Below are 23,666 nucleotides of genomic sequence, written 5' to 3' on the forward strand. Positions count from 1 at the left end.
TCTGTCTTATACTCACAGTGACCAACCCTATGAAATCGGGGCCTTGGCTTTCACTGTAGGTACAGCGATCAAAACAGAGCCCGCTGGGGACACGAGCTCCAGGGGTGGTGAAAGCCCCGTGGCTTCTCTTCGTGGCTCACCGCCTGTTGGACTTTCTGACCTCTGCCCACAGTAAGAAATACATGTACCGTAGTCATAACCTGGCGCCCACGCCCACGTGCCTGCATGCACACACACACACACACGCACACGCAGTGGGGATGGAAATTTCCAAAACAAAACTTGCCTTTACAGTGTGCCTGGCTGTCTGGTAAGTCTCCATGCTCTTGCTTTTATGTGCAAACAAATGCTGCTTTGGGCAGTTCAGTTGGCTCTGTGACCTTCTGGGTCGATGTCTGCAGTTTGAAAACCGCTGTCTGGTTTGGCGCCAGTGCTGATTTCCTGCCCACCCCGGCCGGGACGCCGGAGCATGCGTCTCTCCATACGAGCTGTTTATGTATGGAGCATCTGGAGCCACGAGGTGGTACAGGAAGGACAGAGACAGCCGGGGTGGGACGCTTGGCTGGGCTATTGACCTTGAGCTGTGTGCCCTCTCCAGGAAGTCGGGAGGCCTCTCTGAGACTGTTTCTGTGAAGTCAGAGCAGCCACGTGGAGCCCGCATGCTGGGACCTCGTGCTCATCAGCCTGGCACGTGGGATGTGGTGCTGAGTCAAGGCCCCTGGTCCCTTAGGTGCCTGTGTGGTGGTGTGGGGGAAGGGGTCTGTGCCTCGAGCTGCAGAACCCGATGTGCTGCGTGGGTGTCATCAAGCCTCCTCCCCGCCACCCCTTCCTCTTCAGGCCCCTCCTGGGGCGTCGCCATGTGCGTTGAGGCATCCGTCCAGTTTTAGGGCCCCACCCAGTCCCTCTTGGGTGACCAGCCTTAACCTCGGCTTCGGGCCCGTGTGTCCACATGCAGCGGCTTCGTGTGAGTGTCAGGCTCTTTTCTCCTCCTGGGAGGCTTGTGCTGCAGACTGTGCGTGTGTGTGTGTGCACACGAGTGTGTGTGCACGCATGTGAGCATGTGCTTTCTCGTGTCTTGCACCACCACAAGGCAAGATGCCGTGACTTTTGTGGTCACAGGGTCCTCTCCCCCAGGTGCTCCGTATGAGTTAAGGGGGTCTCAGCCCCCACCCCACCCTTCTCCTGCTCACCCAGCCTTGTTGTTTTGCAGAGGCCCCTGCCAGGTGCCCTGTGGACCCAGAGGCTTTATGTGACCCCTTACGGCAGCCCGAGAGGAAGGCTCTGTCCGTGTCTCCATTTAGAGACCAGGAAAGCAAGCCCCTGACTTGCCAGAGTGGCCAGCACTGAGTGATGATGGGTGCAGGGATGACCCCAGTCTCCTGTCCCATAAGGCCCCCTGCCCCCAGCAGAGCTGCAGGGATTTCCGGACTCTGGAAGGTGAACCAAGCCTGTGCTCCCCTGTGTAATCGTGCTGGACTAATGCCCACCTTACCCCAGAAACACACCCACTGGGCCCTTCTGAGCTCCACATCTCCTTCAGAGATCTCTGTTTTGTCTCCAAGGCCTTTGGGCAGACCTGGGCCTGATCTGGAATCTTGGTCCAGCCACAAACACCACCCCACAGCCGCAGGGCGCTGAGACCAGGGCTGGAAACATGCTTGGTTTCAATCTGGGTGAAGCGAAACAGCCTCCAAGGACAGACCAAGTCAAGACTGCCAGTTTCAGATAAGGAGAGTCAGGAAACAGATGTGGTCTCCATTGGCTTCTGTCCCCGAGGAGAGGGGCTGAGAGTACTGAGCAAGTTCTGGGCAGGTTGGCAGCCTCGGGCTCCCAGCCCCGCATGTCTGGGCTGTGCTGCGTCCCTTTCCTTTGTGCTGTCACCATGGCTGAATTGAACACAGCAGACCCCGCCCTGCCAGCCCTGCACAGCTCAGAGATCATCCACCCAGGGAGGGATTGGGGTTAGTTTTCATTAACTCCTCTGTCCCTCTAGCAAAGTTCTGCTGAGCATCAGTCAAGTACCAGTAAGTACTTCCAAAAGGAAGATGGCATAGCACCTTCCAGGCTAGGCCTCACTTGTGGTCCTTGTCTATGTTAACTCACTTCTCCAGCCACATCCAGTTCAGATCAGTTCAGTCGCTCAATTGTGTCCGACTCTTTGTGACCCCACAGGCTGCTGCACGCCAGGCCTCCCTGTCCATCACCAACTCCTGGAGTCTACTCAAACTCATGTCCATTGAGTCAGTGATGCCATCCAACCATCTCATCCTCTGTCGTCCCCTTCTCCTCTGGCCTTCAGTCTTTCCCAGCATCAGGGTCTTTTCAAATGAGTCAGTTCTTCGCATCAGATGGCCAAAGTATTGGCGTTTCAGATTCATCATCAGTCCTTCCGATGAATATTTGGGACTGATTCCCTTTAGGATGGACTGGTTGGATCTCCTTGCAGTCCAAGAGACTCTCAGGAGTCTTCTCCCAACACCACGGTTCAAAAGCATCAATTCTTCAGCGCTTAGCTTTCTTTATAGTCCAACTATCACATTCATACATGACTACTTGAAAAAATATAGCCTTGACTAGACGGACCTTTGTTGGCAAAGTAATGTCTCTGCTTTTTAATATGCTGTCTAGGTTGGTCATAGCTTTTCTTCCAAGGAGCATGCGTCAGGGGTTAAGTAGAGGACCCCAGGTGAGGGGTCAAGTCGAGATGGAACACAGTCTGCGAGTCTGTGCTCAGCCACCCTGATGGCCTCTGGAGGCAGCGGTGACCACAGATGGAGCTCTGGAGTGCCCAGGGCCCTGGGCCTGCCTCCTGCATTGCGGCTCAGAGCAGTGCCCTGTGTACCAGCACAGCAGGGATGGCCAGGGTCGGAGCCCAGGCTGGTCTTCAGACTCAGGGGGGTGAAGGCTCAAGGGAAGGGAGAGACAGAAGAACCAAGTAACTCTGTCCTCTGTGGGGGGCACCAGGCAGGGGCCATGGAGGATGAGGTGCCCTCTCTGCTAACCTTGCAGGGTTCACAGGCCCTCAGGAGTGCCAAGTCCACAAGGCCTCCAGTTCTGAGCGTGGGGCTGGCACTTGCTGAGGTGGCCGCAGGGCTGCAGACAGGAATGGTGTCTGGAACCCCTGGTGGGGGTTCCGTTTGCCAGGAAGCATTCACCCTGGTGTTAACTGAGGGCCTGCCCAGTGGGTGCAGAAGATGGTGGGCAGGGCATGCAGGGCCCACCTCTAGGAGGGAGACCCCTGGTCAGTGAAGGGAGGCCCAAACAGTGCAAGACACACAGGGCATGAGGGGCTCCAAGGGTGATGGCTCTGGGCAGCGGTTGGACATGGGGTCAAGAAGTCAGACAGTCTCAAGTAGGGCCTCGAGGGTCAGAGTATGGAGAATGGGTGTTCTGGGGAGCATTAAAGCCTTTAAATGAGAGGAGCAGCATGATTTCTGTTACATGGAGATGACCTTGGACAACCGTGGGAGCTGAGGCCAGCGGTGATGCAGGGCGGTGGGTGGACTGGGCTTCAGGAGAGCTAGACTGATTCCAGGCCTCTGGCTGGAGTCATCAGGTGGGCCTGGGGGGTGGGCAGGCAGTTTCACAGTGGGATTCAGGGCTGGACAGAGGGAATGGGCCCCGAGGAAGGCCAGGAGGTGAGAGGAAGGCCGGGATGTGATGGGGTGAGGGAGTGGATGCAAAGCGCTGAGTCCCTGCTGCCCTGGGGACAAGTCACAGCCATAAACACTCAGTTTCTCCTTGTCCAGTGGAGGTGCTGGCTCGACGATCTCAGTAGCTCTGTACCCGGATTTATCCTGACTCTGATGGAAGCCCTGATCTGTCTGGTTACTGTAGCATCCCTGTGACCCCCTCACTCTAGGATGACCTGTTGTGAAGACAGATGGCTGGGGCAGTGAGGCTCTCTCAGGTCTGGTGGCTTCCTCAGATCTCAGGAAACTCGACAATATGCCCTTCATCTCTCACCTTTCCCCTCCTCTTTGCATTCCAAGTCTTGGGTGTCACCTCCTCCAAAAAGCCTCTCCCATCAGGATTGATGACTCCTGGCACCTCCATAGATTCCACTTGTGGACCGTGGCTGTCATCGCTGGCACCCTGGGTGGGTAGGGAGAGCTGGGGTTCCTACCTCTTTTGGCTCAGTGCCCTTGGCTCCCGGCACCCAGACCGGTCCAGGGCAGGTGCTCGGTAAATGTCTGCTGGATGAGTGATGAGGGGCAAGGTCCATGACCCCCACTCGGGCCTGTGGGAAGCTGGGACCTCCCGGCTGGGACCCCCGCCTTAGAGCTCAGCCAGGCCCCTGGGAGAGGCGGGGTCACAAGGCTTGTCCTTCCTGTGTATTCATGAGAACCAGGGTTAGCATCTCAAAGGCTGATGGGGCACCCCCTGGCGCAGGGTGACCCAGCTACCCACAGTGATGAGAAGGACACACGGGATGCCCTTGGGTTCTTGTCACCTTTCCCTCAGCTAAGCCCATGCGGCGGGCATCAGGAGAGGACCAGGGACTCTGGGAGGCCAAGGCTTTGCCCCAGGGCCAGTGATGTAGAAGGGCAGCAGCCCCGAGAGACGGGAGCAACACAGTTGCTCACTGCGTGTTTCAGATTGTGCTCTTCTTCTCAGAGCCTTTGGCGTGCATTCAGCAATTTAAACAATGCGCTCCAGCCAACCTAGATTGCAGCAGCCGGGTGAAACTGGAAGCCAGCTTCTCTCTCTTGCTCCCGGCCGGCTCCAGGAGAACTTGGTGGGGATCAAGGGGATGGCAGAACCCTCAGGGCTGCTGGGAGGGGATGCCTGAGGCTCCCCAGCCCACGGACCCGGAGTGGTCCTGAAGAGTGGGAGCATTTGACTTGCTCAGTACTCATCCTTGTCCATTTCTACTTGGAACCAGCTCAGATCAGGAAGGTGAGCTTGGCAGTTCAATCTCTGGGCCACACGTGTTCCAGGTGCCATGCGAGGATTTGGGGAGACAGAGCTGGAGACCCTTCCTTGTCGGTCCCCCATCCGTTCATCCCTCTGTCTGTTCAGCATTTGCTGATCTGTGTCCTGCCCCAGGGCATGGAGATGGGCCAGACCTGCTAGACACAGAACGTCTCCATTCAAGGCCTGTGGGACCGTGAGAGATGCAGGAACATGGAGATGGGCTGTGCTGGGGGAGGGGACAATTTCCAGGGCCCTCCTTTCATTTCATGACAAAATGTCAGGCCATGAATAACTTCTGTGGAAAATTAATCATGGACAGAATAATCTTTTTAGCCAATAGATCTACACTTGAATCTTCCATGACCTTGGACTTGCGAATTCAGTCGGTCAGGAAAAGAGCTGTGAACTCGCAGGAGGTACCTGGTGTTGAACTAGGACATGCGGCCTCAGCGAGCCAGGGAGGCCTTGGGGTCAGCAGAGAGAGGTAGGGCATGGAGAGGGGAAGGGGACGCACCTTGAGAACACCCAACTCTGGACCAGGCACCTAATCCCAAGTGTCCCATTCTTCATTAACAGTCCTACCAGCTGGATATTGACGATGGGATTGGAAATGAGTCTCACACGGTCACACAGCACTTTGGTGCTGTCAACTGAAAAAAAAAAAAAAAAGCACAACCTAAAAGTTGAGAATTATGTTTTATTTGGTGGACAAAATTGAAGACTTAACCCTGGAACACAGCCTCTCAGATCTCAGATTGCTCTGAAATAGTGCTCCCAAGAGACAAGGGAGGAGCCAGGATACACAGGGGATTTTGCAACAAAGACCAGGTAGTCGGAACATCAGTAGATTACTGTTAATTAAAGAAAACCAGATATCTTGAGTCAGGGAATTTAGTGCTTTTCTGTGTATGGGGAAGATGCAAGAGTCTGGGCTCATGGAAATCATTCCTTTGATCTGCCCCTCAGCTCTCTGAGGTCAGTATCCTGTGCTTTCTCATCCTGTGTCTCCCAGAGTGCATGGTAGGAGGGACTGCCACATCCTTTGTTTACTGATAGATGCTCCATCACTCAGTCGTATCTGACTCTTTGAGACCCCATGGACTGTAGTCCGCCAGGCTCCTCTGTCCATGGAATTTTCCAGGCAAGAATACTGAAGTGGTTTGCCATTCCCTTCTCCAGTTTACCGATAGGGTAGCAATGTTCTTTCACTCCTGAGGCTCAGAGTGCTAAAGATTCACACTTGGGTCGGATTTCTCTAACCCCGCACACCCTCCTTCCCTGCCCTTCTCTTTGTTCTCTTAGTCTGAGCCCTTGGCCGGAAAGTGCATTCCTTGGCCGGAAAGTGCATTCCAGGGCCGGCAGAGAGCGTGACAGCAGCCAGAAGGGAGAGCTGACCTTGATGACTTAAGAAGCACCGAGGTCCGGGGCCAGGGCTGGGGTGGATGTCCTGGGCCCAGGCCAGGTGAGGTCCCAGGACCTCGGTGAGGAAGCTCAGCAGGGGGAACTCCACAGCAGGATGGGTATCATCATGTTTGCAAGCCATCCAACAAGAGGGGCGCAGCACAGGGGCCTGACCTGTGAGTCTCAGGAAGAATCTTCCCCTTTGAGCCATCCCCAGCCACCCGCTTCCCGTTTGAGCCATCCCCAGCCACCTGCTCCCACTTCTGTGTGCCCCAAACTGGACGCGGCCACTCTGCCTTTGAACTTCAGAGCTGTGTCACCGTAGGCCCCTGCCCTGCTGCCTCCCGACCAGGCACCCTGCACACAGGGGCTAACTCTGAGCCTGGTGGACGGAGCTGGTCCTGGGAAAGGTCTGGAGGAATGGGTCGGGATAGCCAGACATCTAGCACTGTTCCTAGGGACTGCTCTTATTTCCCTGAATTAGAGATCGAGAGTCTGTTAACCCCAGATAAGCACCTGCTAAGATGGGAGGTGACCATGGGTGGAGGCCAGGTGTGGTGTCGGGCAGAGGCCCCCTGTATTGGTTGCTTAAACCGGAAAAAGGGACTGGTGAAAAGTGATTAAAAAAAAAACACAACTTTTTGTTATGCTACACACTGCAGGAGAGGTTGTAGTGAAATCAGTGAAGTTACATGATGCTTTTGTAACTTAAGATAACGTTTTATGAAGTAAATATTGCACGAGGTATGTGATATTTGGACCCTTGGATCAAGTAATTCGCCTGAAGAACCCACGCCAGGAAAATGCCCCCCAAATAAAAATACACGCACAGACTGGTTTGTGGCATCGTTTTATAAAATTAGGGAGTCTGGGAATAATCTAAAGGTCGGATGGAGAGGAGAGGCCCAGAGGCCCTGAGTGTCCCCGCGGTGGGATTTCTGGGCCACTGAAGTGGTGCGTTTCACTGCAGAGCCACATGCAAAGTTGGGTGTGCAAATATATATGTGTATGTTTCAAAATGTATGTACTGTGATTATGACCTCTGAAAGTCAATCGTGTGTAGATGACTGTCTTGGAAAACATAGATTTGGTTTGTTTATTGGGATGCTTGGCATTGGGGTGCAGGTTCTTTAAATCATTAAATAAAGAACCTCAGGGGCTTTCATTCCATCTCTTGCATCTTTCTAGAGCCCTGTTCAAGCCTGAGATCAGCTGCTCTGGCTGCAGTGAACCCCAGGGGCGAAAGTGGTTATTGGTCTGTGCCCCGCTCTGTCCCTGTGCCTGGAACAGGGGTTCCTTCCTGGAACCCCTCAGCAGCTTTGCGGTCCCTGTTCCGTGGCTGTGCAGCAACGGAAGGAGAGTCCTGGCGGGTCCTCTCCACACCGCTCTCATGCTCCTGACTCGGGGCTGAAGCCCGTTTCTGCCAGCCCCTCACGTCCTCTAACAAGCGACAAGGACCAGTATGCTGACAGTCCATCTGCTTGCTTTCCTGTGTTAAAGGACCTGCAAAGGGAGATGTGGACACCCCCTTTGAGGAAGTCCTGGAGAAGGCCAAGGCTGGGGACCCCAAGGCACAGACGGAGGTAAGGACCAGTGTCCGCGGGGAGCTCGGGCTGCGCCCAGGACTAGCTAGTGCTGAGCATGCTATCTGGGCTTGGGTACAGCCTGCCTGCACCTGCCATGCGTGGGCCCCCATGTGTGGGGTTTCCATGTTTGTGGTGTGTTGCTTTTCTTCCCACCACTCTCCGGGGAGCATGTACGTGTTCACCTCTGTCCAGCTCACACCTGAACTTGGGCATCACCTCCTCTGATGCCAGCCCTGCCTCCTGCCTGTCCGCATGACCCCACCCCCTCTCTCATTTCATCAGTGGAGAGATGGGGTCCCCACACCCCACTCTGGCTTGGGAGCACCGGGCGGACAGGGTGAGGGAGCCCAAGGTTGCCTGGTTTTGGGGTGGGGCAAGGCAGGATGTGGACTGGGGGCCCGGGCGCTGCACGGGGAGGCTGCCGCAGTGTGTGGTGTGACCAGATCCCGCTCGCAGGTGGGGAAGCACTACCTGCAGCTGGCCGGCGACGGGGACGAAGAGCTCAACAACTGCACCGCCGTGGACTGGCTGACCCTCGCCGCCAAGCAGGGCCGGCGCGAGGCCGTCAAGCTTCTCCGCCGATGCCTGGCGGACAGGAGAGGTAGGTGAGGCGGCTCGGAGAGACCCACGAGGGATGCTGTACTACTCTGCTAAATTAACCAACCGGAATAGCAACAGGAAAACCTGGTGCTGGCGACGCTTGGGAAAAACGAGTGTGGTTTCTGCTGTACTCGTGGCTTTGCCGCGTAGATGGTTTGGGAGTATAACATGGGATATTTAGGGAACAAAGCCATTTTCATCCTCTTTAACTTGTGGTGGGGTCTACAATGAGATATACCATCTGGGCTCTCATCCAAATTGAGGAGTAGACCGTGGAGCCAAGTTGGAGGGCATGACAGGCCTGAGGTATGAGTAGCACTTTCTGAACTGACTTTCCATCCGGTCTGAGCGGAGCAGCTAGGGACTGGGGGCCAGCGAAGGGCCCACCCAGGCAGGCACTCGGAACCAGGACGGGCGTGGGTGTTGGGGGGCAGTGATGTGTAGCCTAGCCACTTGGGAACACTTACTGTGTTATCCTGCCCAAGGGAAATGGTTCATTCCTCGTGTCAGGGAAGAGTGCTTCCTGAAGCTTCAAACCTCAGAAGAAAGATGAAAGTGTGTGTGTCGTAAAGGGGGCCTCCTTTATCCCGCTCAGATTGCAGAAGTGTTTATGGTTGTTATAGAAAACTTGAACTGTATAGAAAGCATAAAGATAGAAATTATCTCTAAAAATCATCTATAAACCCAGAGAGAAGTGCTCCGTAGTTTACTGTTTTTCCTTCTGGTTTTATATTGGAATTTTTTTTTTAAACATTAGGGTTATCATATAGATATATATAAAACAAAATTTATATACAGTATTTTTATGTATATATATTCATTATGTATGTATATATATATAAGATATATATAGAAATGATATTTATTAACATTATTTATTATTGTATAGAGTCTCCTTTCTCTGGACATTAGGCTGATGTCTTTAATGACTTATAATGGTCATGTTTTGCTGGCCAGAATTTCTTACCAAGCCAGCCTCCCTTGCTCCAGGGCAGGTGGGATGGTCTTGCCCTGGCCAGTCGAGTCAGTGTGGCCCCCAGAGTTCACAGTTGGAGCCAGTGGTCTTCCCAGAGGCCCTGAGGGGGGTGGCCAGGGCAGGCCTGAGGACTGGCTGGCTTGTGAGGGAGGGGGCCAGGTCTCACGTAGCCCACACCCTCCACCTTCTCACTGAATGCGTCCTGATCATAAAAGAAACATGGGCTCCGGTGGAAGGTTAGGGACATGCTCCAAAGGAGAAAATAATATCAGTCCGCCACCCGCATTCTCACTGTCCCCTGGGGTGGGGGTGGCCGGGCTGATGTTCCTGGTAGTTCGTGTGCAGGGGGAGAGGCAGCCGCTAAACGGCCCATGAAACCTGCTCCCCATCTTTCTGTGGGCGAGCCTTGCCCCCTGGGAAAGGGCCGCCTACGTGGGGACACTGCTCCCATCTGCCCTCGGAAGGGCTGATGCTGTGAGTGTAGGGGTGCCCCCTGTCTTGCAGCCTGGCTGCTCACTGCAGTGAGACTGACCGGGGTTTGAGACCAGCTCAGCCTCTCTGACTCTGTGGCCTTGGCGCCAAGTCCAGGCCACCACCCCTGGGTGCCTCGGTTTCTCCATCTGTAAGATGAGAAGAGTAGCACCCCACCAGAGGGGTCCTTGTGAGGCGGAACCTGGGAGGGGAAGGAGCCAGGAAGGTGGGGAGGCCTTGCCCAGCACCAGCCCTCCGTGGCCACTCGGCGAGCGTCTGCTGAAAGGCCGGGCCGAGCCTCCCACCCTTGGGGACTCAGGCCAGACACTCGTCTGGCTGGACCTTCGTTTCTGCCCTGGTGATGAAGATGCCTGCAAAGCCACTTGTGGGAATCTCTTCCCAAGCCCCTTCAGGCGGGGCTGGCTGGGGCTGGGGCGTCCCTGCCAGCTTCCAGGTGGGCAAGCAGGCGGCCCCAGGCCTCTGACGCCTCCCTCTCTCAGGCATCACCTCCGAGAATGAGCAGGAGGTGAGGCAGCTCTCCTCTGAGACCGACCTGGAGCGGGCCGTGCGCAAGGCAGCCCTCGTCATGTACTGGAAGCTCAACCCCAAGAAGAAGAAGCAGGTGGCCGTGGCGGAGCTGCTGGAGAACGTGGGGCAGGTCAACGAGCACGGTATGCGCTCTGTCCGTGGGGCCTCCTGGGCTTCTGTGCCAGGATCCTGGGGGCTCCACTATGGGAGCTGGCTTGGGGGGCTCCAGGGAGCTTCTCGCAGATGTCGTGTAAGGCTCCGGAGCGTCCTTCCTGGGTGTCCTGTTCCTGGCGCCCCTCGGGGCCCCCCCAGCTCTGGTTCTACCTGACCCACTCCACCCCTAGGGTTCCCTCACCTGCTGCCCATGGGCGGAGCTGCAGGCCTTGGCATGTCCAGGGTGTCCTCCTCCTCCTCCTGAAGGGGACAGGGAGTGGGGAGGGTGAGAGGTGCCAGCAGTGACCTGGGTCCCCGAATCCCCGAGAACCTCTCCAGGGCCGACCCCATTGCTCTCACCTCCTTCTAACCCGGCTTTCCGAGAAGGGCACGGGCAGCTGGAAGGACAGATGGACCAGGAGAGTGGGCGTGACTGACTGGGTGTGGTCTCTCCATTTCCAGGGTTGGGGCTGACTTCTGTCTCTTGGTAACCTTGATAAGCACCTGGCCAGGGCTCCATCCAGCTCCCTCCTGCCCCGAGGGGGAGATGGTGGGGGTGGGGCTGGGGCCACCTGCCGACACATCAGAGAAGATGAGTGGGTGGGCACCTCTGCCCCTTCTCTGGGCCGGACTCTTGTCTGATCTCTGATCCTCTAGGGTCTGACAGAGGCGGCCATGAGGCTTGGGGCTCCAGTCGCAGGACCCCCGAGAGGCGTGCTTGACCTGACAGGTCCGGCTGCCCCTCGTGGAGCCCCAATGACCCTGCAGGCCATGGCCCCGCCCCGTTCCTGCTGCCCCCTCACCCACTCTGGGCTCCTGTGGCCCCTCTCAGTCACGGTGCCCCTCCCCTTGTGTTGTCTTACCCTGTGGTCCAGCCCCTACCTGACCCGACCCTGCAAAGACCACCTGGAGCCCGACATGGGAGAGCCCAGTGAACGCCTGCCTGGGTGTGGGCGTTGTGGGGGGAAGGTGTCGACAGAGGGCAGGATATCTCAGTCCTGGCTCTGTGTTCACCCACTGAACCGACTTTTGCACCAGGGCTGGGGACACAGGAAGGCCTGCCCGGTGGCCCTGGGGAGCTTGGTTTCTTCCAGGGGAAGATCACACCAAGGGACAATGCCAGCAAAGGTGTCTGGGGGCCGGCTGTGCTGATCAGAGAGTGTGGTGTGTCCAGGCCTTGGATTGTGCCCAGCGGGGCCCATGTCACCTTGTAATGGAGATTGAGCAGTGGTGGTCCCAAGGGTTGACCTTGCACAGCCCTTCAGGGCTGCATGGGGGACACTGGCAAGTTTCTGGGGGCCTGCAGGGGATGGGGGCTTCCCTCATAGCTCAGTTGGTAAAGAATCCGCCTGCAATGCAGGAGACCCCAGTTCAATTCCTGGGTCGGGAAGCTCCTCTGGAGAAAGGATAGGCTACCCACTCCAGTATTCATGGTCTTCCCTGGTAGCTCAGCTGGTAAAGAATCTGCCTGCAATGCAGGAGACCTGGGTTCGATCCCTGAGTTGGGAAGATCTCCTGGAGAAAGGAAAAGGCTACCCACTCCAGTATTCTGGCCTGGAGAATTCCATGAACTGTATAGTCTGTGGGGTCACAAAGAGTCAGACATGACTGAGCGACTTTCATTCACTCACTGCAGGGGATGGGGCAGTCAGCCGGCCTTGACTCTCCCCCGCTCTGTCCCTGCAGATGGCGGGGTGCAGCCCGGGCCCGTCCCCAAGTCCCTGCAGAAGCAGAGGCGCGTGCTGGAACGCTTAGTCAGCAGTGAATGTGAGTACGGCCGCCAGTCCTGTGCTAGCGACACCTTTGGCCATGCTGTCGCCCCCACCACCCCGGGCTTCATGTCTGTGCCCCCCCGACCCCCCATCAGTCCAGGCCCGGCCCCCAGGGTCTCAGAGGCTGACAGATCTTCCGTCCAGTCCCTTCAGGGCTATTGGTTGGGTGTTGGTGTTCTGGGCTCTGGGATTTGGACCCCACCCACTGGGAGCACATACACACTGGAGGGACGAGAGGGCAGTGTAACTGTCCCTGATGGAGAAGGATGCTGGGGCCTGTGATGGCTGTGGGCCAGCAATGGCGGGGAGGTGGGTAGCCCACGAGGGGCAAGGAGGTGGATGCTCCAGACTGAGTGAGCGGACCTCATTGGCAAAGGCCTGGGAGCACCCAGCTGGGAGTGGGGGCTGCCGCCAGCATGAGCTGTGGGGAGGTGGGGATATCGGGCTCAACTTGGGGGTGGGGGGTAATGAAGATTTGGGCATGTGCCTGGCACATAGTAGGGCCTTGGAGGATGCGTATTGGCTGGAGGGGCTAGTAGGTGGCTGGGCTGCAGGGAGTATGGGGATCTGAGCAGCACAGACGGAAAATGTTCTGAAGAAGGGTCCGCATGGAGCCTGGCTCAGGCAGCCCCCCAGGACTTGAAGGGCGGGGGGACACTTCGGGTGAGGGATGGTGGGTCCCCAAGGCCAGGAGCCTTGGCAGGCTGGCCTGCTTTTCTCTCCTCTCATTGTCCGGGCCTGAAAGGGGTCGCCCGTCTCCAGCCTGACCCTGACACAGCTGCTGCCCACCACGTGCCCATCTCCACGGGGCGGCAGTGCTCATGGTCTCACCGACCTCGCGTGTGTCCTCTCCTGTGCTTCAGCGAAGAGCTACATAGCCCTGGACGACTTTGTGGAGATCACCAAGAAGTACGCCAAGGGCATCATCCCCGCCGACCTGTTCCTGCAGGACGACGATGATGACGAGGTGGCGGGCAAGAGTCCCGAGGACCTACCCCTGCGCCTGAAGGTGAGCCCTTGGCCTGGGCCACCTGCCTGCCTGGGTGCCCCCCAGGAAGCTGTAGGTGGGAGACCTCGCCCAGCAGGGAACCTCCAGGGCTGTGTCGCTTGTCCTGGGGAGGCCTGTGCCGCCAGGTCGTCCACATAGCTGCATAAGGATGCGTCCTCGTGAAAGGAGGCCTCCTGCACACGCTTAGGCTCTGGAGGCAGGGGCACTGTTGGGGTCGGACGGGCCCAGTGGTTGCTGGACGTGCACGGGCATCTTTGCATCTTTCCCTGAAAAACGCCGTGTGGGGAGCAGGGTGCTGTGCGCTGGAGACCACCTTTCACTTATACTCCATCCTTTGGAAAAATTGTCCGTTTATGGCCCAGAGGAGAGGTCAGTTCCTCGAAGGTGCCTCCCCCCAGAAGCAAAGTGCGGTCTTGTGTTCAGGCGGGCTCTACAGTTGTGCCTGTTTATCTGGATCTGCAGGGGTTCAAGGAGCGAGCGGGTGTGGAGAGGGTGGCAGGGGAGGTGACCGAGGGCAACCTGAAGGTGGACGGGGGTGGGGAGGAAGCTCGTGTTCACCACCGCCTCCCACCAGCGAGCAGCCGTGATTACAAGGGATGAGCACGGAGCGTCTGGATCTGTGCCGACAGCCAGGAGTGGCCGCTCATGCCCCTGGAGTCACAGCTTTTGTTTTCCTGGCCATGTGGTTTGTGACTAAAGGGGGCAGATATAAGCCTTGGTGAAGTGTGACCATGCCCCACTTCACCAGTTTCCCCAAGTTCAGCTCAGGGGGTTGAATTTGTCTTCTGTTATCTCCCTTTGCTGAGAGCACCAGGATTTTCAGAAGTCTGGCCGCCTGGCCCCAGACAGGTCCATCCCCATGCGTGGCCAAGGGGACCCAGCCAGCACAGGGGGCCTCTGGGCAGGCAAAGCATCGCAGAGCCCCTGGCATTGGTCCCCCAAGAGTCTGGAGGGTTCTGTGCTTTCCCAGCTCCTGGGCCCGTGTAACCTGCCCACAGTACAGTTGGAGTGTGAGCAGGGTTGGGGCCGGTGATGGGACGTGTGCTGGTGTGTCCTCATCCCAGACACGGCCTCAGTGTAAGCCCCGTGCTAGGGGCTGAATATGGGGGCTCAGAAAGCTGCCCTCGTGGGTCGAGAGGCCACCTCTGGGAAGCAAGTTCCTCAGAGAAGCTGCAGCCCAGAGGGTGGGTGTGAAGGCCACGCTCTGGACCAGCAAGCTTGCTGAGAGCCCCTGAGGGCAGGTAGGGCGTCAGGGTGAAGGTTCTGAGGCGCAGGGTCAGGACGGCCCAGGAGCTGGACCAGGGAGGTCACCGCTTTTATTGAGGGCCCACCTGGGGGCAGGCCTGGGCTAAGTGTGTTCCAAATGCCATGAGAGAGGCATGTTCTTACTAACACGAGAGGAAAGGTGGAGCGTTTGCCATGGTTCTTGGCTAAAGAGGAGGTGCTCCCCAAATGCCAGTGAGGGTCAAAGGTGAGGGAAGAAGACCCGTGGGCCAGGCGGTCCCGGCCTGGACAGCCTAGTTTGCGTTGTCCTGGCATACTTACTAATAATGCCTGCTTTCAAAAGCATCTCAGTTTGGACAGCAAGTTATGTCACATTCCTTACGGGCGACAAACTCGGTGCTGTAAGATGTCTGAAACTCCTTTTTGTGAAAAAGAGATTTAAAGTATCCTGACAAGAAATAAGGCTGTTTTTAAATTTTTTTCATTTTTTGCAATTGTTGTCAGAGCACTTTGATTGCTTTACAATTTATCTCATTAAAAGTGTTTTGGAAGGCTTCCCTGGTGGCTCAGTGGTAAAGAATCTGCCCGGCAATGCAGAGGACACAGGTTCGATTTCTGATCCGGGAAGATCCCACATGCTGTGGAGCAACTTAACCTGCAAGTACAAGTACTGAAGCTCGTGCACTTAAAAGCCTGTGTTTCACAACAAGAGAGGCCACTGCAATGAGAAGCCCACGAACTGCAACGAAGAGGAGCCCCTGCATCTGCAACTAGAGGATAGAGCCCACGCGGAAACAAAAGACCCAGCTCAGCCAAAAAAAAAAAGTGTTTTGGAAAGAGAGAATGAATTGGAGCAGAATGAATTTCCTGGAGCTCAAAGCTGTCCCGGCCTTTATTAACCACCCCCTGGGGACAGAGAAGGGGCACGTGCCTGGGGAGGGCCCGGCACCCCCAGTGGAAAGTGCCAGACACCCCTCTGCAAGCTGACGTGACCCCCAGGGATGTTCCAGGCTCCAGGCTTCTCCAGCCTTTGTGACAGATGAAACCTTCTAAAAGATGGATTCAGAAATGTCTTAAAATCCTAACAGTGTTCGCATCACATTATTGAAAGTCCAGCACGTGGACATTCGCTCAGGTCTGAGCAGGGTCTCAGTGAACCAGCCCGGACCCTCTGGGCGAGCAGTGGCCTCCTTGGTTGGCTGCTCAGGTCGGTACCTGGCAGTTCTCTTCAGTTTTTTTCCGTCAGCCAGGCGTGTCCATGGTGAAGGCTGCTGGTGACCGCAGCCCGGGTCAGGGTGCCCTTTCCTGTCCTGTCATGAACTGACTCCCTACTCGTTTTTTAAAAACTTCTTTCCTGCTCAAAGTGAAGTTCATTTTATTTGGACTGCCTCTACAGAAAAGGTTTCTAGTCTCACAATTTGGTGGGGTCCCAAGTAGTAGGGCTTGGGTAGAAGCGACAGGGGACAGAACAGGGACCTTAAAAGACAGCTCTGGTCACGGCGGCCACAGGGGCTCACTGTGCCAGCAGAGGCCAGCACTGTTGGACTTCAGGTTCTAGAAGCTTCGTTGTCTTTTAAATGTCCTCTCAACCATGTGATTGTGTGGTCTCAATAGGCAAAAAAAAAAAAACAACAATAAATAATGTGAATGGTTTTGAGCATTAGGAGTTTCAGGTTAATTTTAAGGTGCCAGCTACTTGGATGCCTCCAGGCCAGCTCCCCCAAAGCTGTTCAGCACTGACTGTGCAGAGGGAGAATGGAGGCGAGAACAGGAGCACCGGGTGCCTTTGGTCTGTCTGGTTAGAGAGGCCCCATCGACAGGAATTAGCAGAGCAGACAGCGGCTGACGCACGCGTGGGCTCTTTCTGTTGCTGGTGTGTCTGGCTTTTGGTCGAAGGGGCTCCTGCAGAGCTGGAGCAGGTTCTGGAGACACTGGTTTGCTGTCTGGCAAGTGTCAGATGTGTGGGTGATACCACTCTAATGGCAGAAAGTGAAAATAAACTCAAGAGCCTCTTAATGAAGGTGGGAAAGGAGAGTGAAAAAGCTGGGTTGAAACTCATTATTTAAAAAACAGGGGATCATGGCATTTGGTCCCATCATTTCATGGCAAATAGAAGAAAAAGTGGAAGGAGTGACAGATTTTACTTCTTGGGCTCCAAAATCATTGCGGATGGTGACTGCAGCCATGAAATTAAAAGATGCTTGCTCCTTGGAAAGAAAGCTATGACAAACCTTGACAGCATATTAAAAACCAGATGCATCACTTTGCTGACAAAGGTCTGGATAGTCAAATCTATGGTTTTTCCAGTAGTCATGTGTAGGTGTGAGAGTTGGATCATAAAGAAGGCTGAGAGATGAAGAATTGATGCTTTCGAATTGTGGTGTTAGAGAAGAGTCTTGAGAGTCCCTTGGGCTGCAAGATCAAACCAGTCCACCCTAAAGGAAATCAACCCTGAATATTCATTAGAAGGACTGTTGCTGAAGCTCTAATACTTTGACTACCTGATGCAAAGAGCTGACTCATTGGAAAAGACCTTGATGCTGGGAAAGACTGAGGGCAAAAGGAGAAGGGAACCACAGAGGATGAGACGGTTGGATGGCATCACTGACTCAGTGGACATGAATTTGAGCAAACTCCAGGGATAGTGGAGGACAGGGGAGCCTGGTGTGCTGCAGTCCATGGGGTCACATAGAGTCAGACCTGACTTAGCAACTGACCAACAACAAGTGTCAGAAATCCCCACCAAGGCTGACTCTATGGTATTCGAAGTTCTTTGGTACCCCACTCCAGACAGGGTGAGCACTGGGTCTCCTCCTGGGGAAGCTGGCCCCAGTGAGCTGGGGGAGCCCGAGCTGGTTTGTTGGTTTCATCATTTTCTTGCTTGTTCTGAAACAGAGGGTAAGTGGACTGTTAGTTGAATGAGGAATGCAGCTCTTTGAACATATACAAGTGGGGTTTCCCAGGTGGCTCAGTGGTAAAAAAAACCCGCCTGCCAATGCAAGAGACTCGAGAGATACCGATTCGATCCCTGGGTCAGGAAGATCCCCTGGAGCAACCTCCTCCAGTGTTCTTGCCTAGAGAATCCCATGGACAGAGGAGCCCTGCAGGCTACAGTCCATGGGGTCGCACAGAGTCACACACAGCTGAGCCTGCATGCACTACCCCATGTGGGTGTCTATAGAAGTGCACACACACACACGTGGGTGTCTATAGAAGTGCACACACACGTGGGTGTCTATAGAAGTGCACACACACACACGTGGGTGTCTATAAAAGTGCACACACACACACACGTGGGTGTCTATAAAAGTGCACACACACACACACATGTGGGTGTCTATAGAAGTGCGCCCACACACACACATTGTTAAACACTCCCATTGAAAGGTTGTTGTTGAATCACTCGAATACACCGGGATTCTTGGCCCCTGGAGGAGAAGAATTCAATCCGGGGCCAGAGACAAGGCTTGATCGCTCAGAGCTTTTGTGTGATAAAATTTTATTAAAGTATAAAGGAGATAGAGAAAGCTTCTGACATAGGCATCAGAAGGGGGCAGAAAGAGTACCCCCCTGCTAGTCTTCAGCTGGATGTTATATAGTCACTAGCAGTCTGTTAATGAAAGAAAGGAATGTCTTAAAATTCAGAATGGCACCAAATGGTTTATCCTGGGCCATAAAATAATTAACTTGAATCTTAAAGAAGGGCAGACCACCATACAAATAGTTTCATTTACATAGATTAGGGGAACAATATCTGAGTATAATAAACTGGTTTGTCAAGTAGGTTTTGGGCCAAGAGGCGGAACCGACTTGGAGACAGAGTTTGGGGTAAAGGCGTAGTACATTAGCATAGCTTAAGACAAACATTTCCATAAGAAAAAGGCATTGGTTATCTCTAGGCTCAAGAATAGCTAACTTCAGGCGAAACCAGGTGTCATTATGGCAACACTGTATTTTAAGAGAAACCTCTCTTTAAATTTGTATAGAGAAGGAAAAAATTATTGCTAGTTTGTTTCCTCCTGCGGCTTAAGAGAGATAAAAATGTCTGACACTTGCAGGCTATTTCTTCCATTTGGAGACCCCTCTTTCCTTGGGGACCCCTTGATTTCCTATCAACCTGCCTAGGAAATGACTCTCTCACCGTTTCCCCTGTAAGCCCAGGTCCCTCTTACCTGGAAAACTCACTCTGCCAGCTACTCCCGGGAGTCCTGGTCATCCAGAGTTGACCCCAGCCTCTTGGGCAGATGACGGCCACACCCCAATGTTGCCACTCAGTTGTGGTCCCCCAGGATCCCAGCTCCTCCTTTGCCCTTATGTTCATGGGGCAGAAAGAGCGTGTCCCCAGGACGTAGATGGAGGCAGGGCTGCCCACCTCACCCGGCTACTGACCCGGCTTCCATCACATTGCCCCTCAAATGGGCTGTGGGCTCAGCTAGGCTTCCCTGCCCTGATGTGGGTCTTCCTCACAAGGACCGCCCCTCTTCAGCATGGTCCAGTCCACGCCCTTGACCTCCTTGCGTGAGCCCTAACATGGTCATGGACACGTTCTCTTCTCAGCTCCTTCAGCTTCTCTCCTGTCTCCCCGGAGCCCTGGTGGAGCTGAGAGCCTCAGGACCAGGCAGGTGTGGGGTCCGCCCTGGATGGCAGGACCGTCCCTGCCTCCTGCCCGAGGCTGGTCCCCCACTCGCCTCCCTGCCAGCCCCTCATTCCTCTTCTCTTGTGGGAATGGACAAGTGTTTCCGCTGCCCTTGCCTCTGTGTACAGTCTGTGGGGGGCAGTGGGACACGAGGCGGGGAGCACCCCCCGGGGGCTGTGTGTCTGTTCTGAGCACACGGGTGTGCAGGGGTGGGTGGTGCAGGCGGCGGGTGTCGGGGCTTCTGCTGCAGTGAAAATGTCACATCAGCCCTGTTACAGCTGAATCATTTCCATTCACGTGGCGTGAACTTTCCTTTCTGGAGTCCCCGCTCCTGGGACGGGCAGGGCCCAGGGTAGGCTGGTAAAGCAGCACTTCCTCTCCCCCTTGGTGGATCACCTCCCCTCCCCCACCCCCGATCCACCAGAGACAGAGGCTCAGGAGGTGAAGTCCACATCACAGGGGTGGCTGAGATGCAAGTAGCCTGGTCCTCTGTTGTCTTTGCAAGTGTGAGGCCCCATGGGGAGGGAAGAGGGGGCCAGGTGGGCTCCCCGAGGCACCCAAGATCTCACAGGGGAGACCGGCATTCATGAGCCTGGAGATCCTTGTGGATAGTCAGGTACAGTCAGGGACTAGGGATGGGCAGGAGGTAGAGGGCAGACCCTGCGGGACTGGGTAGAATCAAGGGCAGGGTTGTGGGGGCCATGTGGAGCATGAGCACCTAGAGAGAGAGCTACAGGTGGAAGGACTTTGCAGACCGAGGGACCCGCTGTTGGTTGAAACAGTGGGTGAGTTCACTTTGCCCAGGGCCAGGCCTCGGCTTCAGGGAGTCTGGAAGGGTTAACCAGGGAGCAGCGACGTGGCACAGAGTGGTCCGGGTTCTAACGCCCCTCCTTTGTCTCCACCCCTCCTCCCAGGTGGTCAAGTACCCCTTGCACGTCATCATGGAGCTCAAGGAATACCTGATTGACCTGGCGTCCCGGGCGGGCGTGCACTGGCTGTCCACCCTCGTGCCCACCCACCACATCAACGCCCTGGTCTTCTTTTTCATCATCAGCAACCTCACCATCGACTTCTTCGCCTTCTTTGTGCCCCTGGTCGTCTTCTACCTATCCTTCGTCTCCATGGTCATCTGCACCCTCAAGGTTTTCCAGGACAGCAAGGCCTGGGAGAGCTTCCGCGCGCTCACCAGCCTGCTCCTGCGCTTCGAGCCCAACCTGGACGTGGAGCAGGCCGAGGGGAACTTTGGCTGGAATCACCTGGAGCCCTACATCCACTTCCTACTGTCCGTCTTCTTCGTCATCATCTCCTTCCCCATCGCCAGCAAGGACTGCATGCCCTGCTCAGAGCTGGCCGTCGTGTCGGTCTTCTTCACGGCCACCAGCTACATGAGCCTGAGCACCTCGGCCGAGCCCTACACCCGGAGGGCCCTGGTGACCGAGGTGGCGGCCGGCTTGCTCTCCCTGCTGCCCACCATGCCCGTCAACTGGCGCTACCTGAAGCTCCTGGGCCAGACCTTCTTCACGGTGCCCGTGGGCCACTTGGTCGTGCTGAACGTGAGCGTGCCCTGCCTTTTGTACGTTTACCTGCTCTATCTGTTCTTCCGCATGGCCCAGCTAAGGAACTTCAAAGGCACCTACTGCTATCTGGTCCCCTACCTGGTCTGCTTCATGTGGTGCGAGCTGTCAGTGGTCATCCTGCTCGAGTCCACCGGCCTGGGGCTGGTGCGGGCGTCCGTGGGCTACTTCCTCTTCCTCTTCGCTCTCCCCATCCTGGTGTTCGGCCTGGTGCTGATGGGCGTGGTGCAGCTGGCCCGCTGGTTCGTGTCCCTGGAGCTCACCAAGATCGCCGTCACCCTGGTGCTCTGCAGCGTCCCTCTGCTGGTCCGCTGGTGGACCAAGGCCAACTTCTCGGTGGTGGGGATGGTCAAGTCCCTGACGCGGAGCTCCATCGTCAAGCTCATCCTGGTGTGGCTCACGGCCATCGTGCTCTTCTGCTGGTTCTACCTGTACCGCTCGGAGGGCATGAAGGTCTACAACTCCACACTAACCTGGTCGCAGTACGGCTTCCTGTGCGGGCCGCGGGCCTGGAAGGAAACCAACATGGCCCGCACCCAGATCCTGTGCAGCCACCTGGAGGGCCACCGGGTCACGTGGACCGGCCGCTTCAAGTACGTGCGCGTGACCGAGATTGACAACAGCGCCGAGTCGGCAGTACACATGCTGCCGCTCTTCCTGGGCGACTGGCTGCGCTGCCTCTACGGCGAGGCCTACCCGTCCTGCAGCCCCGGCAACGTCTCCACAGCCGAGGAGGAGCTCTGCCGCCTCAAGCTCCTGGCCAAGCACCCGTGCCACATGAAGAGGTTCGACCGCTACAAGTTTGAGATCACAGTGGGCATGCCCTACAGCGGTGCCAACGGCAGCCGCGGGCCTGAGGAGGACGACGTCACCAAGGACATCGTGCTGCGGGCCAGCAGCGAGTTCAAGGACGTGCTCCTTCACTTGCGCCAGGGCAGCGTCATCGAGTTCAGCACCGTCCTGGAGGGCCGCCTGGGCAGCAAGTGGCCCGTCTTCGAGCTCAAGGCCATCAGCTGCCTCAACTGCATGGCGCACCTCGCGCCCGCCCGGCGGCACGTGAAGGTAGAGCGGGACTGGCGGAGCGCCGTGCACGGCGCCGTCAAGTTCGCCTTCGACTTCTTCTTCTTCCCCTTCCTGTCGGCGGCCTGAAGACGCGCCCCCTGCAGGAGCGGCGGTTGCGCGTGGCTGCCAGGACCTCCCCCGTGTGCACCCCTCCTCCCCCCCACCCAGCTGGACCGCGCCACACTCATCTGTGTGTGTGTGTGTGTGTGGGTGTGCAAACGCAGGGCTTCAGAGGCCCTCAGTCGCTCGCAGCCGGCTCGCACCTCCGTGAACAGGCTGACCGCTGTAGCTCTGTCCACCCTGAGTGCCCACCGTGATTGGAAATTGCATGCACGGCCTCCACCCATAGCCCTGACCTCTCCGCGTGCAGCTGGTGTGCCAGCCAGACTAGGATTCTGGCGCCCGGAAAGCACTTTATAGACACTTGTTCTCCTGCACCTCCTCCACGCACAACCCCCGCCCCCCCACCCCCTCATTTACTTCCGTTGGAGTTTGTTCTTTGAATAACCAGTAGAGCTGCTGTGTAAACTTGATAGCCTTTCTTATTTATTTGATCGCTGCTCAGCCTTGACAGCTGTTTGCCAAGCCCGGAGGTGGGGGAGTGGGCCTGCAGAGCTGCTCTGTCACGTGCCTGGGGCCCCACCTGATTCTGAGATGGAGGCCACGGCGGGCAGAAGCCCTGAGCTCTGCATGCAGCAGCCTACCCGCCTGGAGGCTCTCCTGCCTGGTGGGTTGTGGGTGAGTTTGCCAGGGTCTTGTCCGAATCCACAGGGACCATCCCTGGGTAGATGCAGGTTTGATCCCTGGGCCAGGAAGAGCCCCTGGAGAAGGAAATGGCTACCCACTCCAGTATTCTTGCCTGGAGAATCCCATGGACAGAGGACCCTGGCAGGCTACAGTCCATGGGGTCGCAAAGATTTGGAAATCATGGAATCTGGATTGCAAACCCTTCCCAGTGCTCAGAAAAGCTAGACTATGTTCAGAACCAGAAAGCAGAAAGTCAAGGTCCTGAAGCAGCTGAAATAAAAACCTTCGATGAAATTTGTTGTCCTTTAAGTCATTTTTTTTTTAAAGCGCATGCTAGAGAATCTACAGGTGTCTACACTTGCACTGAATTACGCACAAGTACAGTTTGAGTTACAAAGAGCAGAATTCTCAATAAGCAACCCCAGCCCCACTGGGCTAGGGACCCCACCACCCAGCTGTCCACTCAGTCCTTACTAGGTGTGAAATGCACATGGTTACAATGATTTGAGAAACTCAGCGCTGCTGAGAGGGTTCATTATGGTTGTTCGTGACTCAGTAGCTGCTGCCTTGTTCAGGAATGTGTTTTTTGAAACCATATCCTGTATTCAGAAATGAACGATGATAATCCCATAGCATTATCATCAGAACTTGAGCCATGCTGGGGGACTCGAGCAGCTTGGGGTCCCTCAGAAACCTTAGTGCCCTGGGTGGGGGTGCCTGTCTGTCCTGGTCCCTTGGGCAGGAGGACATGTCCGCCTGGGTCCCTCTCGTCCCTGGCAACCTCTCCTGCCCCCTAGTGGGCCGTGCCCCCACCCAGTGAGCAGCAGGTCCAGTTCGTTGTGTGGTCAGGAAACCTGGAGTTGTTCACACATTCGTCTGTGGTCGGGACTTGGTTCAGGGAGCGGCTGCCTCCGTTTTGAAGACTCACCTCAGCGTGGTGGCCGGCAGCTGCGTCCCTGTACAGCCGACCCTTCCTGTTTTGTCCTCCAGCCTGGTCAGTCTGCCTGACA

At 56.1% G+C, this 23,666-nt stretch overlaps 1 protein-coding gene across 1 annotated transcript in view; it reads left to right on the plus strand.

The window, feature by feature from the left end:
* WFS1 (wolframin ER transmembrane glycoprotein) overlaps window positions 1-22,950 on the plus strand; it is a 32,705-nt gene extending 9,755 nt beyond the window's left edge. Inside the window, exons 3-8 of the mRNA XM_006051832.3 lie at window positions 7,819-7,901; window positions 8,361-8,505; window positions 10,452-10,622; window positions 12,319-12,399; window positions 13,268-13,413; window positions 20,188-22,950. Coding sequence (XP_006051894.1) covers window positions 7,819-7,901; window positions 8,361-8,505; window positions 10,452-10,622; window positions 12,319-12,399; window positions 13,268-13,413; window positions 20,188-21,996 — 2,435 coding nt within the window. The 3' untranslated portion in view covers window positions 21,997-22,950. The remainder of the gene's footprint in view (window positions 1-7,818; window positions 7,902-8,360; window positions 8,506-10,451; window positions 10,623-12,318; window positions 12,400-13,267; window positions 13,414-20,187) is intronic.
* The last annotated feature ends 716 nt before the right edge of the window (window positions 22,951-23,666 follow it).

The sequence above is a fragment of the Bubalus bubalis genome, chromosome 7, assembly GCF_019923935.1.
Source record: "Bubalus bubalis isolate 160015118507 breed Murrah chromosome 7, NDDB_SH_1, whole genome shotgun sequence".
NCBI classification, from domain to species: Eukaryota; Metazoa; Chordata; class Mammalia; order Artiodactyla; family Bovidae; genus Bubalus; species Bubalus bubalis.